The 18,860-nt window shown below is 42.6% G+C and overlaps 1 protein-coding gene across 2 annotated transcripts in view; it reads right to left on the bottom strand.

Annotated features, from left to right (window-relative positions):
* LOC137538938 (uncharacterized) overlaps positions 1–18,860 on the bottom strand; it is a 194,529-nt gene that overhangs the window by 109,096 nt on the left and 66,573 nt on the right. For both annotated transcript variants that reach the window (XM_068261377.1, XM_068261378.1), the window contains exon 3: positions 18,139–18,462. In XM_068261377.1, the coding sequence (XP_068117478.1) occupies positions 18,139–18,462 (324 nt within the window). The remainder of the gene's footprint in view (positions 1–18,138; positions 18,463–18,860) is intronic.

Genomic DNA, 18,860 nt, shown 5'->3' with positions numbered 1-18,860 from the left:
AAGCCCCAGGGTAAGTAGCGCTTATTTTGTTCAATTTCGCCTGATAACTCCTTTAAACAAAATTAGGCAGGTGCATAAATTTCATCACCACAAAAAAGAAATGAAATCATTATTAAGTAGATCCTCCTTTTGCAGAAAGGACATCCTCTAAGCTTCCTGTAGGTTCCGATGAGAGTCTGGATTCTGGTTGTAGGTATTTTTGACCATTCCTATACAAAACATCTCTAGTTCATTCAGGTTTGATGGTTTCCGAGCATGGACAGCTCTCTTTAACTCACACTACAGATTTTCAGTTATATTCAGGTCTGAAGACTGAGATGGCCATTCCAGAACATTGTACTTGTTCCTCTGCATGAATGCCTTAGTGGATTCTGAGCAGTGTTTAGGGTCTTCTTTTTGAAAGATCCAGCCCCGGCGCAGCATCAGTTTTGTCACCGATACCTGGACATTGGTCTCCAGAATCTGCTGATACTGAGTGGAATCCATGTGTCCCTCAACTTTGACAAGATTCCCAATCCCTGCACTAGCCACACAGCATGATGGAACCACCACATTTTACTGTAGGGAGCAGGTGTTTTTCTTGAAATGCTATGTTGTTTTTCCTCCATGCATAACGCCTCTTGTTATGCCCAAATAACTCAATTTTAGTTTCAGCAGTCCACAGCACTTTATTCTAAAATGAAGGTGGCTTGTCCAAATGTGCTTTGGCATACCTCAAGCAGCTCTGTTTGTGCTGTGGGTGGAGAAAAGGCTTCATCTGCAACACTCTCGCATACAGCATCTACTTGTGTAACGTGCGATGAATGGTTAAACGATGCACTGTGACTTCATCTGCAGCAAGAAGATGTTGTAGGTCTTTGGTGCTGGTTTGTGGGACTCTGGCTGTTCTCACCATTCATCGCTTCTGTTTATCCGAGATTTCTGTATCCTTCCCCTAAACCATGATGGTGAACAATCTTTGTCTTCAGGTCATTTGAGAGTTGTTTTAAGACCCCTATGTTGCTACTCTTCAGAGAAATTAAAAGAGGAGGGAAACTTACAAATGACCCCCTTAAATACTCTCTCATAATTGGAGTCACCTGTGTATGTAGGTCAGGGGTCACTGAGCTTACCAAACCAATTTGAGTTCCAATAATTAGTTCTAAAGTTTTTGTAATCAATAAAATGACAACAGTGCCCAAATGTATGCACGTGCCTAATTTTATTTAAACAATTATTACACACTTTCTGTAAATCCAATAAACTTAATTTCACTTCTCAAATATCACTGTTTGTCTCCTATATGATATATTTAACTCACATTTTTTATCGTAACAACCAACGATTTATACAGGAAAATCATTACGATTAACAACGTTGCCCAAACTTTCGCACCGCACTGTATAGATCTATGATAAATCATAAAAGTGTATGCGCGGCAACATGTGACGCGATTAGATAAACATGTACAGATGGTCAATGAGATGCAAATTATTTTTCATTGCATTTACATTTTATCTAACTGTTATCCAGCTTGAACTTGGCCTAAAAAAAAAATTGACAGGGAGTTATTTTGATTGGTCCAATTCAGAGCTGCATATAATTATACATTACACAGAGAGTAAACATGTTGATAAATCACAATTACCGATTCTCACTTTTAGAAGAAATTTATCCTAACCAGAGGGACATGTGCGCCGAATGCTAATCCCTAAATAGTCACAAATGTTTTTCTTGTGAAAACGAGGGCATAAACTGACTCTCTCTTAGCCGTAGTAGTGGGAAACTTACTGGCTACTTGGTTGTTCCAAACCTCTGCACCTTGATCTTCCTTAGTAATAGTACCCAAATAAAAAAAGGGATTGAAGATCCCTAATTGCATCTCTAACTTTTAGGCTAAACTCGTCAAATGTTGCCTCATCCAGTGGAATATCCGGATACCAATTATTACCATACATTTTTTGCATAAATAGACTTTCCTCAAAAACAATGCTAAATCCCCTACAGTACTTCTTATCCCCAGATTTCTTGCTTTACCTGGGAAGAGGGTCCTTCTTTTTCAATATTGGTTTCACTTCTCGACTTTTCTTTTTTGGAAGTTTTCTCTTTTGTTTGTGTTACCTCTTCCTCTCCTACCTCTCTGTCTCCTGTTTCTTCCTCTAAAAAAGTGACTGAGCTACCCGAGCTTATAGAGGTGACAGACTGGTGACAGATTGGTTTAAATTTGTAGTCCTTGATCAGGAATATAGAGGATTAGGGTGAAATGACAATGTATAAGGCTGCACATGTCCTAAGGTAGCCATACACTGGTCGACTTGCCATCAAATTCGACCAACAGATAGATCCCTCTTTGATCGAATCTCATCAGAGAGGAATCGTATGGCTGCCTTTACTGCAAACAGAGTGTGAATCGATTTCAGCATGAAATCGACCACAATCTGTGGAGCGGCTGTTGCCACCGCCGCCCCCCCCTCCCCCCCCGCATACATTACCTGATCCGGCCAGCGCGAGAGTCCCCCTCTTTCCCCGATGTCTTCTACTCCGTGCTCAGCTCCAGCTTCACTTCACTTCCTGCCGGGACAGGAACTTCAGTGAAGCCGGTCCGGAGCCCAGCGCGGAGAAGAAGCAGTGGGGACAGAGGGGGACTCGCACCAGCCGGAGCAGGTAATGTAATGCCGCTAGCGTCGGTCGTCGGGCATCCGAACGCCGCTATCAACACACTCCCGACCCGCTGGCGATCGAGGGAAATCTTATCGATCGTTCTGTCAGCATTTGCGCGACGATTTCACAGCCGATTCGATCACAGTGATCGAATCGGCTGTATATCGGCGGGAAAATCGGTAAGTGTATGGGCCCCTTTATATAGGTAAACCACATTGTGGCCTAGTGGCCACAAATTGAATAAATTACACAACATTAAAAATAACCTGAGGTGAGTGATATGGAGGCTGCCATATTTATTTCCTTTTTATAAACAATACCGGTTGCCTGGCAGTCCTCCTGAACTTGTCTCTGTAATACTTTTAGCCATACACCCTGAACAAGCATATGCAGATAAGGTATTCTGACTCAGATAACTCAGGTTATATTAGATCAGCCATATGCTTGTTCCAGGGTTTTGACTCAGAAATGGTCTCCAAGGAAATAAATATAGCAGCCTCCATATCACTCATCCCGGGCTCCCTTTAAACATATGGTGGCTCTTCTTATTGGTACTGAGACGCAATTCATAACCTATTGTTATATTGGCTTTTGACAACCTCTGAACTGATTAATGCCTCTTGTCATCCCCCCCGTGCATGTAAGATCATGTGGGTAAAAAAGGCTGTGTATAGAAAAAGCAGGCCCCCTCCATACGCAAAAGATATTGTCAATAAATCTCCACCAGCAAAGAGCATGCTGGTGGAACAAAGTATTAGTATAAACAAAGGCCTCTTCAAAGGTCCATAAAGAGATTTGCGTAGGAGGGGGCCACATTCGAGCCCATTGCTGTGCCACGCCGCTGTAAATAATATGCTCCTGAAAAGGAAAAGTAATTAAATTTCAACACAATTTCCAACAGGGCAATGGCAAACCGACCCTTAATGTCATTTAAGCGAGCACCAACTGTCCGTGACAAAATTAGTACTAAAATAGATAAGAACAAAGGCCCGAACACCATACGTCGTGGTATGTATCCCTGTCTCAATTGTCACATGTGCAGTAGTGTCATAAGGGGTGACACTGTTTCACATCCCTCTCTTTGTGCCCCCCTCAGGATTCATGGATTATTTAATTGTGATCTCACATATGTAATATATATGTTAAAATGTCCATGTGGCCTTGCCTACATAGGTAAGACCACCCAGCGATTGAAGGACAGGGTGTAACACCTTTGAAATGCTTTAACTGTAAAGAAATCCTCCAGACACCAATCAAGTTCTTTTTAAGAAATATTTGTATTAAATGATATGGATAAAAAAAGAGTTTAGTGACAAAACATTCATAAACTTCTTATCTTCAGCCTGTTAGGATCAGGGCTACTTGAACTAGATATAGAGTGAAAAAAAAAAAAAAAAAAAAAAAAAAAAAAACACAAGGACACCGGGAGCCCAAATAGCGTAATAACGTCTTGATATTTGGATAAATACAAGGGTAAGTAATATACTCACAAGGATAGGTTGCTTGTGACGGCAACCACTATCAAAGCATGTGGAGAAGTACCGTCTCCACTCGGCCTTTAAAGTCGCAGCTCCCAAGAAAAAAGGAAGTCCTATCAAACGATCGGAACAACCTAACATTCCTAATTTCTAATAAATTGCTCTTACTAAACGTATCGATTTGAGACTCTTCATCTGAGGTAGGAACCATCACTCAGTTTTATCATATAAATTTAAAATACTGTTTACTACTGTGATATACCTAAGGGCGCCTCCTACTTCTTCGACTTCTCAGGATCAGGGCTAGTTCAGGAACCATATAAGTAATTCAGTTTATTAGCATTTACTTGCCAGAATTTTCCATACACAGCACTCCGCTATTTGCCACTTCTTCACTGCTGTCTTTTTAAAGTGGACCTGAATTCTTGCATAGGACAAAAGGGAAAGTAGAGAAATGTCTGGTGGTTACCTAGCAACATCCAGGATGAGACAAATATGTTGAATTGATAATTGTGAATGATCACTTAATGTATAAGAAGCACTGCTGTCTCCTCTGTATTTTGTCTGCCAGCTGTTGTCACACCATCTCTTCAGACACTGCACTGCAGTCTTCACTCCTTTTCTGTAATCCTGTCACTTGTTGCTCTGTGTCACTCTTGTATGCATTGCTGTCCTGTTGTCCCCGTGTTACTGTAATGTCTCTGCTGTTTTCTGTTATCTCTCTCTGTTACAGGTACATTTTAATGTCCTTGTCTTTCATTCTTATTGCTTACTGTTTCTCTTCTGGCTTATCTCTCCAGTATCACTGCTCTTTACTGGCCTGTAGTTGTGAGTGGTCTCTCTCCTCTCCTGTTATGTCTGCAGCTCTCTTTCTCTTCTGGCTTATCTCTCCAGTATCGCTGCTCTTTACTGGCCTGTAGTTGTGAGTGGTCTCTCTCCTCTCCTGTAATGTCTGCAGCTCTCTTTCTCTTCCTTAGATTAGTTTGCAGTAAGTGGTCACTTGTCTGTGGCTCTGCCTTGCTCAGACTGTCTCACCAATGGCTGGTCTCTTCTTGTGTCTCTATTTGCTCACAAATCATGCTTATCTCTTGCTGCAGTAGTGTATAGTATTTATTTCTTGCTGCACAATTTAGTGACACAATATATTTCTTGCTGCATCATCAGCTCAGTCTCCACGGCTACTTGGCTCCTCCCCCTCACTAGCCTTCAACTGTAAAACTCAACTGTTACTTCCTCCCTGCACATGCCCAGCTTCTCTCTCTTCTTCCCTGCTCATGGGCTCCCCCTGGCAGCACCTGCAGGCTCCCTTTACAGCAGCACTTTCCACAAAAAGTAAATGCATCTGTAACCCTTGGTGTGTGTGTCTGTTGCAATGACACACACACAGGGTTACATTCACCCCCTTTTTTTCAAATTGTAGTCCCTACAATTTTTCTTTTAACCAAGTCACAGTGTCTACATATAATCCGAACTGTTCAGGAAGTGGGGAATGTTGAGTATTTTTCCATTTTGACTCGTGGTCTAGCTCTGTTTGCGTTGAGCACCTTTGCTCTCCCTTCTCTGACTTCTCAAACTCTTTGTCTTGAGCTACCTTGACGTTTGTAAGCTGAATGGTTTCCAATGAACGCTGTGTCCGTTTAGAACGCTTGAGCCGTTGAGGTTGTGGCATCGGTTGCCAATACGATTCCACTTCCTTTCTTCGAGAAGTATCTGTTCTATGTTGTAATACTTCATCTCCTACTAAGAAGTCGTTAATCATTACTTGCTGACTAGGTCCTGGTATTTCTCTATTTATCCGACTACTTTCACAGTCTTCAGCCTTCTGATGGCCTAAATCTTCTGGTGCTCTACCCTGAGCATGAATAATAGGTTCATCTGGATTCTTACTTTTGTTTCCTTCATTAGTTTCAGCTTCCAGAAAGCTTCCAGTGTCACTTGTTGTTCTTCCTGGTTGAGGAACAGATGAATCTGGATCACACCTCTGTCTAAATTCTTCATATAAAGTAGGTTGTACAGGGTATTTTGCTCCTCCTTGTTTCTGGCTGTACAAGAAGCTCTTCAAGTGATAATCACCATAGTTTCCCTGAGGCTTATATGGTCTCCAACGTCTTGCATCCTTGCTTCCTTGAACTGGAGTTCCACCAGGGCCAGTTACATTAGCGGCTTCTGTACAATTCCTTCCTTCCACAACGTCAAATTCAACCAAATCTCAATCTCTTAGACTGCAAAGATAATGCCTGGGGTTGTTCTTCTTCATGGCAGACCAGTGCACAAACACATCTTCTTTGGTGTCATTCCGATTTAAAAATCCGTATCCATTTCGCACATGAAACCATTTGACAATGCCTAGAACTTTGGTTGCGATGACCTTATTTTTTCTCTTTAGCATATCTTCCTTCCATTTCTCTGAGGCCTTCATGTTTTGTCCTGCCATGCGGACCACCACTGCAGAATTCCTTGATTTTCTCTGAAAGCCTCTTCCACAGTCTCTTGCAGTGTGATCACCATGGTGACAGATCCAACATCCTGATTCCTCCGTGTTTCTATATCTCCACCTTGAATTTTCTGTTCTGAGTTCAGTTTTCTCCATGTTTTGTTTCATTTTGGCTAACTCTTCACTTAGTTCTTTGAGTGTTGTTTTTATTTCTCTCAATTCCCCCTCAGCATTATTGGTTATGAATTCAACTGCTGAATTTTTATGAGTAATCATAGTGGAGTTTTGTTGCAGTGTTCCCAGCTGATTGGTTTCTTCCTCCTGACTGAGCTTGATAGCTAAGCTTTGAAGTGTCCGGAAATTCAAACTTGGAGAATATTCTACTTTCTGCTTTAAGGATCTTTTAATAAAGTTGCTCCTTAATCCCCATATAAACTGATCTCTCAGCCACACAGCAGAATCTGTGGTAGTTTGTCCTCTTTCCTTTTCCTCTTTTATCTGTAGTCCACTCATTATTTCTTGTAAGGCATTGGCGAACTGAGGAATATTTTCGTTATACTTCTGAATTCTGTCAACAAATCTCTTTCTCCATAAATGCAGCTCTGTAGGATCTCCATATATGTCTTCCAATACCTCGATAATTTGTTTCAGCGATACTGGTGTGGGCAATTTAGCATTAATTACTGTTCGTTGAGCATCTCCCTCCAAAGTTATTACTGCTATTTCCATATGCAGCTCTATGGGCACTTTATAAGCCTGCGCAGCACTCTCTATTCTTTCACTCCACTCTCTCAGGGCCATATTATAACCATTGAACCTTGGTAGGTATGCAGCTAACATCCCAATAGCGGTCATGGTCAACACTGATGTGTAGCTTGCTGACCATTCTCCTGCAGCCTGAGTAGCTGAAGCATCATTTCTGGTGGGTAGTGTAGGCTGAGACTCCATCTTCCAGTTTTAAGGCACTTGGGTAATATCCTGCCGACTGTACGCCAAATGTAACACCTTTGAAATGCTTTAACTGTAAAGAAATCCTCCAGACACCAATCAAGTTCTTTTTAAGAAATATTTGTATTAAATGATATGGATAAAAAAAGAGTTTAGTGACAAAACATTCATAAACTTCTTATCTTCAGCCTGTTAGGATCAGGGCTAGTTCAGGAACCATATAAGTAATTCAGTTTATTAGCATTTACTTGCCAGAATTTTCCATACACAGCACTCCGCTATTTGCCACTTCTTCACTGCTGTCTTTTCTAAAGTGGACCTGAATTCTTGCATAGGACAAAAGGGAAAGTAGAGAAATGTCTGGTGGTTACCTAGCAACATCCAGGATGAGACAAATATGTTGAATTGATAATTGTGAATGATCACTTAATGTATAAGAAGCACTGCTGTCTCCTCTGTATTTTGTCTGCCAGCTGTTGTCACACCATCTCTTCAGACACTGCACTGCAGTCTTCACTCCTTTTCTGTAATCCTGTCACTTGTTGCTCTGTGTCACTCTTGTATGCATTGCTGTCCTGTTGTCCCCGTGTTACTGTAATGTCTCTGCTGTTTTCTGTTATCTCTCTCTGTTACAGGTACATTTTAATGTCCTTGTCTTTCATTCTTATTGCTTACTGTTTCTCTTCTGGCTTATCTCTCCAGTATCACTGCTCTTTACTGGCCTGTAGTTGTGAGTGGTCTCTCTCCTCTCCTGTTATGTCTGCAGCTCTCTTTCTCTTCTGGCTTATCTCTCCAGTATCGCTGCTCTTTACTGGCCTGTAGTTGTGAGTGGTCTCTCTCCTCTCCTGTAATGTCTGCAGCTCTCTTTCTCTTCCTTAGATTAGTTTGCAGTAAGTGGTCACTTGTCTGTGGCTCTGCCTTGCTCAGACTGTCTCACCAATGGCTGGTCTCTTCTTGTGTCTCTATTTGCTCACAAATCATGCTTATCTCTTGCTGCAGTAGTGTATAGTATTTATTTCTTGCTGCACAATTTAGTGACACAATATATTTCTTGCTGCATCATCAGCTCAGTCTCCACGGCTACTTGGCTCCTCCCCCTCACTAGCCTTCAACTGTAAAACTCAACTGTTACTTCCTCCCTGCACATGCCCAGCTTCTCTCTCTTCTTCCCTGCTCATGGGCTCCCCCTGGCAGCACCTGCAGGCTCCCTTTACAGCAGCACTTTCCACAAAAAGTAAATGCATCTGTAACCCTTGGTGTGTGTGTCTGTTGCAATGACACACACACAGGGTTACAAGGGTAGCTTCCCATAAATCTAGCATTCGCAATCTATCTTGTACTCTAGCTGTAGCAGATCATTTCCATGAATATAGACATTCAGTTTCACAGCTGAGAGTGACTGTAATTGACAGTATTCCTTCCAATTGGAGAGGGGCAAACAGGGATAAAGCATTACTACGCAAAGAGGCCTTTTGGATTAGGAAATTGGGTACCATGGGGGCGGGGGGACTAAACAGGGAGTATGATTTACGATTTTGTATCTAACCTCATTGTGTATGGATGTTTGGGGTAACCATCTCATTTCTTTTTTCTGTATTTGTTTATAGATTGTCTCATTATAGCTCTGATGTTTTTAGAATATTGCTACACGGATCAGATGGGCGAAGACTAAGTAATTTTTAAACTTAAACTGATTACTTTTGTGCTTTTTTGCATACACACATGCGGATCTATGTTATTTCACCACCAATATTTATTGAATCTAAGCCTGTGAACTGTTAGCCCCGTGTGTTGCTTTGTTTACCTAGCAACGGGGGCGTGGTGAGGCCTTCTGAGACGGACTCAGTATGTTGGTGTGTATAGGTTGCGTAGCGCAAGCTGATTGGTGGAGAGTGGCTCGTTTTGTTTATTGGCCGCATGTGCCCGTCGCGTAGGCTGCGGAGGGAGGGTTCTGTAGTGACGGCTCCCATTTGCATGCGACCTGTGCTGTGAGGGTGGGCGTGTCCTGGGTCCGCTGATAGCCAATCTTGACTGGGCGGCTGGTCTATGCTCTCCAGGATTGGCTGTGTGCGCGGCGTCTGACATCATTGCGCACCTTGGTCGCCATTGGATGTGCGCTCGGGGCGTCAGCATTTCCTTCTTTTCTCTTAGACCCGCATGTGGATATGCGCATCACAGCACACCGCGCGTGTACACGTGGTACATGTGGTAAGTGTTTACCTGTTCCCCATCAGGTCCGTTCATAGTGTTTCCGCCCACTCGTGGGTGTATATAAGGTGGCTAGGTTTTGTGCACTTTGTCTACAGCAGTTTGAGAAAGGGCTACATAGCCCGAAACAGCGTCTGTCACTGCTTTTATGGATTAAAAGAGCTTTATACTACTTTGGTGGTGCCGCACCCGATTGTATTTTTGTCCCGTTACATCTGGCGTAGAAGTAACACAGCATTTCAGCAGAAGAACATCATACCAACAGTAAAATATGGTGGTGGTGGTGTAATGGTCTGGGGTTGTTTTGCTGCTTCAGGACCTGGAAGGCATGCTGTGATAGATGGAACCATGAATTCTACTGTCTGCCAAAAAATCCTGAAGGAGAATGTCCGGCCATCTGTTCGTCAACTCAAGCTGAAGCGATCTTGGGTGCTGCAGCAGGACAATAACCCAAAACACACCAGCAAATTCACCTCTGAGTGGCTGAAGAAAAACAAAATGAAGACTTTGGAGAGGCCTAGTCAAAGTCCTGACCTGAATCCTATTGAGATGTTGTGGCATGACCTTAAAAAGGCGGTTCATGCTAGAAAACTCTGAAATAAAGCTGAATTACAACAATTCTGCAAAGATGAGTGGGCCAAAATTCCTCCAGAGCGCTGTAAAAGACTCGTTGCAAGTTATCGCAAATGCTTGATTGCAGTTATTGCTGCTAAGGGTGGCCCAACCAGTTATTAGGTTCAGGGGGCAATTTCTTTTTCACACAGGGCCATGTAGGTTTTGAGGTTTTTTTCACACTAAATTATAAAAAACATCATTTAAAACTGCATTTTGTGTTCAATTAGGTTATCTTTGACTAGTAGTTAACGGTTTTTGATGAGCAGAAACATTTAAGTGTGACAAACATGCAAAAGAATAAGAAATCAGGAAGGGGGCAAATAGTTTTTCACACCACTGTATATACTAGCTGATTGCCCGGCGTTGCCCGGGTATGTATTTGGCTGGTGTTGGCTACACCCACTTTTCTAACCCCAACACACAATATGACTCAATAACCTAGTTTGTGAGCTTTGCATTGTTTGGCATCAATCATTTGCATTGAAATGAAACAAATCTGATTGGCTGTGGCTCTACCCGCTTTTCTGAATTTGAACCCCAGTCACCCAATGACCAACTGTACCAGGTTTTAAGCTTGTGTCCTTAAAGGGGAACTGAAGAGAGAAGTATATGAAGGCTGCTTATTTCATTTTAAGCAATACCAGTTGCCTGGCAGCCCTGCTGATCCTCTGCCTCTAATACTATTAGCTATAGCCCCTGAACAAGCATACAGCAGATCAGGTGTTTCAGACTTTAAAGTCAGATCTGACAAGACTAGCTGCATGCTTGTTTCTGGTGTTATTCAGATACTACTGCAGAGAAATAGACCAGCACGGCTGCCAGGCAACTGGTATTGATTAAAAGGAAATAAATATGGCAGCCTCCGTATACCTCTTTTACTTCAGTTCCCCTTTAACAGTGCAAGAATGGCAGCAATTGAATATTCCCCTTGAAAAGCAATAAATGAATTTAAATTGGCTTTTGTAGGCTCCCCCCTCTTTTATGAATAGTAATCCCAGTCACCCAGTGACCAACTGTGCAAAGTTTGAGAACCCTACCATTAGCAGTGTAAGAATGGCTGCAGTTTACATTTTCCCAGTGAAATTTGTATTTGTCTCCGCCCACTGATGAACCAGCATTGCCTGGGTATGTATTTGGCTGGTGTTGGCTACGCCCACTTTTTGTAACAGTAACAGACAATTACTTAATTACTCAGTGACCAAATGTTTGAGCTTTGCAGTCTTTGGCATCAATAATTTGCATTGAAATGAAACAAATCTGAAGGGCTGTTTGTGTCTCCACCCCTTTTCTGAATTTGAACCCCAGTCACCCAATAAATAACTGTACCCAGTTTGAGGCTTGTGCAATTAACAGTGCAAGAATGGCAGTAATGAAATACTTCCCTTGAAAATCAATAGATGAATTTTGATTGGCTTTTGTAGGCTCTATCCACTTTTATGAATAATAGCTGATGAATCGGCGTTGCCCGGGTATGTATTTGGCTGGTGTTAGCTCCGGCCACTTTTTCTAACCCTAACACACAAATACTCAATGACCAAGTTTGTGAGCTTTGGGGTCTTTGTCATCAATTTGTATATTCCTATAGAAATTAAACAAATCAGATTGGCTGTTTGTGGCTCTGCCCCTCTCCGGCATTTGAACCCCAGTAACCCAATGACCAACTGTAGCAGGTTTGAGGCATCTGCTATTAACAGAGCAAAAATGGAAGCAATTTAAATATTCCCCTTGAAAATCAACAGGTGAATTATGATTGGCTATTATAGGCTCCACCCACTTCCCATAATATTAATCTCAGTCACCCAGTGACCATCTGGGCAAACTTTGAGAACACTTGCCATTAACAGTGTAAGAATGGCTGCAGTTTATATTTTCCTTGTGAAATGTGTGTTTGGCTCTTCCCACTTTTTGTAACCTTGACACACAGTCACTCAATGACCAAGTTTGTGAGCTCTGGGGTCCTTGGCATCAATAATTTGTAATTTACCAGTGAGATGAAAAAAATTTGATTGGCTGTCTGTTGCTCCCTTTTCTAAATTTGAACCCCAGTGACCCAATGACCAACTGTACCAGGTTTGAGCCTTGTGCCATTAACAGTGCAAGAATGGCAGCAATTTAAATATTCCCCTTGAAAATCAATAGGTGAATTTTGATTTTCTTTTTGTGAAGAAACGCGGAAAAGCCGCCGCATGGACGCAGGATGAGGCGGCTGTTTCCGCGGCTGGCATAGCGGAACGCGGAAAAACCGCCACATCTGACGTGGCGGTTTGCGCGCACAGGCCTGCTACTGACGGTCTGACCAGGCGCGGGGACGCCACCGCATGTGTAGATAGCGGTGCATCTCACCCCGAGTGCAGGCCAGCAGAGACATTGCAAAACGTGACTGGTGTAGCTGGGACTGATAGTCCACACAGGTACAGAATGACGCGCACTGAGAGGCAGAGTTTATATGACAGCCAGAAGAAGGTCAGCTGACCAAGCTGGTCAGCTGACATCTCCACCACTTTTCATTGGTCCAGCACTTAGGGTGGCGCTGGAGAGCGCTATAGTATATATACTGGGTGCTGGTCATTCTCTGGTTGTCTGTCGTTGCGATCACTACGTGGTAGCACTCAGGCCTTGTCTGTTTCTGTGTTCTAGCATAGTTTCCAAAGGTGTTGACATCAAGGAGTTCACACCTTAGCATTAGGAATATTGAATTGTATTATTTGTTATGATCTTCTGCCTGCCTGACTATTCCTTTGAACTCTGATCTTGTACCTTGCTATTTCTGATATCCTGTTGCCAATCTCTGCTTGTTCCTAGACTCTGTACCTGCCTCCTGATTCTGTACCTCGTTATTCTGATTCTCCGTTGCCTGACCCTGCCTGTTATTGGATTCCGTATCTGCCTTCTGATTCTGTACTTTATCTGTCTGTGTGTTGACGACCTGGCTTAGCCGACCTCGAGAACTAGCCTTACTGTTAGAAGCAGTTCCCAGATCTGTTAGTGACACCCGCTCATTGGTGTCACTAACGCTCTGTCCTTCCCACATTCTGCTTAGCTCCTCCCCCGGGAGAGTCTAGGTTTACGGAAGGAGCATTCTTCTGTGCAGTATTCCTTACTGCCTCTGTACCTACTCCTGAGGTACAGTCCACTGTGTTACTGTTACACCCAATCACTCACTTGTTATCTCAGGTGTCCAGAGGTTAGTAGATATATCTGATTATCGGTGATACTGCAGATCATCAATAATCGGGTATATTCTGTATTCTCGGTGATACTGCAGTTCACCGGTAATCAGACCCTCTCTGTGTTACACCGATCGTTACACTTTTTAGGCTCCACCCACTTTTTGATTATTAATCCCAGAAAATCCCAATGACCAAGTTTTAAGCTTTTGGGTTTCTGCCATCATAAATGTGTGAATGGAAGCAGTTTATCCAGTAATCTGATTGGCTGTTTGTGACTCCTAGTGGATTTGAACCCCAGCCACGTCATGACCGACTGTAACTGGGTACATTATTAGTTTAAGAGTGGCAGCAGTTTCAATATTTCCCCTTAAAAATCAATAGGTGAATTTTGATTGGCTGTTGTAGGTTCCACCCACTTTCCTGAATATTAATCCCATTCATCTATTGACCAACTGTGTCACGTTTGAGAACCCTGCCAATAACAGAATGGCTGAAATCAATCTAACAAATCTGATAAGCTGTTTGTGGCTCCACCCCCTTTAGTCCTCCTAAGAGGCCTCTGCCATTAACAGTGTAAGAATGGTAGCAATGTAAATATTCCCCTTGAAAATCAATAGGTGAAATCTGATTGGCTGTTGTTGGCTCCACCCACATTCCTGAATATTAATCCCAGTCACCCAGTGGCCCACCGTGTCAACTTTGGGAACCCTGCCATTAACAGTGTAAGAATGGCTGCAGTTTGTATTTGCCCCTGGAATAAAATGTAGTTGTTGGCTCCGCCCACTTTTTCTAACCTTAACATACAGTCACTCAATGATCAAGTTTATGAGCTTTGGTATCAATTATTTGTAAATTCCCATTGAAATTAAACAAATCTGATTGGCTGTTTGTGGCTCCGCCCCTTTCAGAATTTGAACCCCAGTCATCCAGTGACTAACAGTACCAGGTTTGAAGCATCTGCTATTAACAGCGTAAGAATGGCAGCATGGAAGCAATGTAAATCTTCCCTTTGAAAATCAACAGGTGAATTTTAATTGGCTGTTGTAGGCTCCACCCACTCTCTTGAATATTCATCCCATTCACCCAGTGACCATTTGAGCAAAGTTTGAGAACCCTGCCAGTAACAGTGTAAGAATGGCTGCAGTTTATATTTTCCTAGTGAACTTTATTTTTGGCTCCACCCACTTTTTGTAACCTGGACACACAGTCACTCAATGACCAAGTTTGTGAGCTTTCAGGTTCCTGGCATCAAAAATGTGTGAATGGAAGTAGTTTATCGACCAAGAAAGTCTGATTGGCTGTTTGTGGCCCCGCCCCTTTTGTGAATTTGGACCCCAGTCACCCAATGACCGACTGTAGCAAGTTTGAAGCCTCTGCCATTAACAGTGTAAGAATGGCAGCAGTTTTAATATTCCCCTTGAAAATCAATAGGTGACTTTTGATTGGCTGTTGTAGGTTCCACCCACTTTCCTGAATATTAATCTCATTCACCCAGTGACCAAGTTTGCAAAGTTTGAATACCCTGCAATTAACAGTGTAAGAATGGCTGCAGTTTACATTTTTCCATTTAAAATGAATGTCTGAAATTTCATTGGCTGTTTTATGCTCCGCCCACTTTTCCTGGATTTGCAACCTCGGTCACCAAGTGACCAACTGTGCCAAGTGTTTGGACTCTGGCTCAATTACTGTGAGAATGGCAGCCTTTTCCATTCACTTGAATGGGTGGAATCTGATTGGCTATTTGTAGCTCCGCCCAGGTGTGCAGGGAGAACGTGAGACCCCCAGAACATATCATCCCAGGTAGTAAGGGATTTGTATACCAAGTTTCGTTCAAATCGGTTTTGCGTGATCGCGGCGCGCGCGCACACACACACACACACAATTTTATATATATAGATTTATATATTTTTTGGTACTTTTTTGGTGTGGGCAATATTGTCATTTTTTTACTGTTTTATTTAATAAATAATATGTAATTAGCTAAGATGATCCCCTCATTATTATTGCTGACAGTTATTGATTACAGAATTGTTACCCAGTGCATCTCCTTTTGGTGTTTTTAAATGTTTTTATTCATGTTAGAATTTTTTGAATAAAGTTATTGTTATAAATGTATAACTCTTAGCAGTATTGGTGATGCTTTCCTTGGGTACTGTGGTGTGTTTGTGGAAGTTGTATATTACCCTTTAGCACAAACTACCTGTTAGGCTGTGGTATCTTGGTTCCTATTTAGGAACACGTATCTACACCTGGTTACTATAAATAATGTATTATTGATTATATGGTGCTTGTCCACTCCTCTGTTAGTTCATCACAGTTGAAATACAGCTGACCCCATATCCCTGATCCCATACCAAGGTACACAGTACCTTTGATGTGGCCAAGTTTGCTTTAGGCTGGATTCACACTTATCTATCAGTTTTCAGCATGAGCTTTCTGACCGTGCTCTATTGCTGTCATTTGTTTTACTATATTGTTCTTCAGTTTTCCTATGCAGAAAACAAAAAGAGAAAACGGACAAGTGTGAATCCAGCCTTAAAGAGAATCTGTGAGTTTTAAAATAAAAACCTGATACTTACCTCGGGAGGGTGAAGCCTCTGGATCCTAATGTGGCTTCCCCTGTCGTCCTCAGCCAGCTTGTTCCAGCGCTGGGACCCGGAGCCAACAGAAACAATGATATAGACCTTCGCCTGCTTGTGCAGGCGCACTAGCGTTTTTTTTTTTCTTGGACTTCGGCAGAAATAGCCAAGTCCTATCTGGTCCGTTCTGCTGCTCAGATATCCTGTGACGGCACAGTACAGCGGACCCAATTGGGGTCATCTATTTCCAGTGGAGCCCAAAGGAAAGCCGCTAGTGCACCTGCGTTGGAGCAGCGACAAGCAGATTTTGAGGGGAGCCAGCTCGGGGTTCCCTCTGCTGAGGATGGCAGAAGCCTCTTCTGGATCCTGAGGCTCCCCCTCCCGAGGTAAGAACCCCCTAGGGACACTTTTTTCCCTTTAGGTACACTTTAAAACAACAACTGAATTCAGGAGTATTTGAACTGAGTGGTTAACTCGGGACCCATTATTGGTTGCCTGCTGTATTCAGTGTGATCTATGGGTGGAAGTTACACAAAAGTTGTTGCTCCTTGAACCCTATAGTACACACATCAAGAACCAGTGTAGTGGTGTGCTAGTCATATGATATGACAATGCTGGAATGATTGTATGTGTATGGATGAATGTATGGCTTCAACTTCTGTACATGAGGCCAGTCTAATTATATTTAGGGAGATCGCTCACCGCAGATGAAGGGCCCCTTTGGAAATGGTTTTAACTTTTTTCAATTATTATAACGTGCAAAAAAGTTTGGTATTTTTGTAGCTGCTGGTGTGCTTAAGTTTGTATAATAAAATTAGATACTTACCTAAGAAGAGGGAAGACTCTGGATCCTCCAGAGGCCTCTCACTTTCTCCTGGAGACTAGTGTTGCTACATGTAGACCCCTTCATCATATCTTAAAACAGCTTGTTGGATATGTTTGCATGGCTGAGCTCCATGCAGTGTATGAGCACGATGTACTGCACCTGCAGAAGTGTAATTGTGCCTGTGCAAGAAGTCAAAGCCTCTTGTATATGAATGGCTTTAAAGGGGAACTGAAGAGAGAGGTATATGGAGGCTGCCATATTTATTTCCTTTTAAGCAATACCAGTTGCCTGGCAGCCCTGCTGATCCTCTGCCTCTAATACTATTAGCCATAGATCCTGAACAAGCATGCAGTAGATCAGGTGTTTCGGACTTTAAAGTCAGATCTGACAAGACTAGCTGCATGCTTGTTTCTGGTGTTATTCAGATACTACTGCAGAGAAATAGACCAGCAGGATAGCCAGGCAACTGGTATTGCTTAAAAGGAAATAAACTTGGCAGCCTCCATATACCTCTCTCTTCAGTTCCCCTTTAACCTAGTTTACATGCATGGCCGCACTCATGCACAAAGAGAAGCATAGGCGCAAACATCCAGATGGTCCCAGGCAGAGGTGGTGGTCTGGAGGAGGACAAGCAAAAGCTCTGGAGCCTCTTAGCTAAGCATCTATTTTGTTTTATTCTCAATGGTCTCAGGTTCTTTATAATAATAATAATCCTGTCACTCTTAGAGCTGGTATCCACAAGGTGCCACGGCAGTTCCCGATTTAGCCGTGGCTCCCATCAGCATGAATCACTAAGCGATGCCATGCACGGCTATAGGGATTCAGGTCCGTGCTGCAGGAATCTGCAGTATGCAGTCCAGAATCGCACCACAATGCGATTCAGATGGGCAGTTCATCGTAGGTATAGGCAGGGTTTCCCCACCCCTCTCGTATGCGAAAAACCGCTGACAATTCGTTCCCATTTCGGCCTTTGTGGAAACGGGCCCTCACGGCTACAAAGCACAGAGCACTATAGGAGGTAATGTGAGAACGGTTGAGAAATGGTTGTAGTATTTCAAACTACGATTGTATTTATGGGGCCCTAATGAGCTCAGGTTACTTGCATACAATTTTATTTAAAGTGCATGCATTGTTTTACAGCAATTTTTATTGTTACCTAATAAAAGTTTACACTGACTAAGCAGCTTCCACACTGTGAGCGAACATGACAAATGTCAGTATAGTGGGGAGCTTTACTGACCTGTTACCGTCAGGGTAAAATTCTTGGCGATGTCACTCTGTAGAGATCTGTGGTTGACAACACAGGAGTATATATCCCCATCATCCTCTCTGCTGGGTTTCAGGGTCCGTTGAGTTTTAAAACTGAATGTACCATCTGGATTAAGCACCATACTGTCCTCACTGTACCACACTGGTAAGTATGCAGGGTTAGAGGAGCCTTTACGATCCACCTTCCAGTGTATTCTAATCTCTTTTGGATAAAAGTTGTGAACTTCACACATCACCGTCTTCTCTGTGCCCAGCTCAATGCTTGTGTCTCCTGACACTGTACATGTTGGAATAACTGTAGAACAAAACACAAAATATTACAATTTTAAAGGCCACAGGACTGAAGAAGATTCTGTTCATGGTAATAGACAGACAAGGCATATATTATTATTATTATTATTATTATATACAGATTTAAATCTGTTAGACATTTGAGTTCATTAAGAAAAACTAAATGTAATGAAAATCTATTTTAAAAAGGATGCATCCAGGATTGATGTTTGATTATTATGAGTTCGGGAGAAGCCATATACACTGCAGGATGGAGCACAAGGGGGAAAAAAAAAAAGGGGGGGGGGGGCTGGGAGCTTGCAGGTCTGTGTTTTACCCATACATTATTAATCTGCAGTCAGTCAATAAATACAGTTACAGTCTCTACCACGGTCAGCAGTGCGATAGAGACAATATTTAGAT

Source organism: Hyperolius riggenbachi, chromosome 11, assembly GCF_040937935.1.
Source record: "Hyperolius riggenbachi isolate aHypRig1 chromosome 11, aHypRig1.pri, whole genome shotgun sequence".
NCBI classification, from domain to species: Eukaryota; Metazoa; Chordata; class Amphibia; order Anura; family Hyperoliidae; genus Hyperolius; species Hyperolius riggenbachi.
This window is presented reverse-complemented; position numbering and strand designations above follow the sequence as displayed.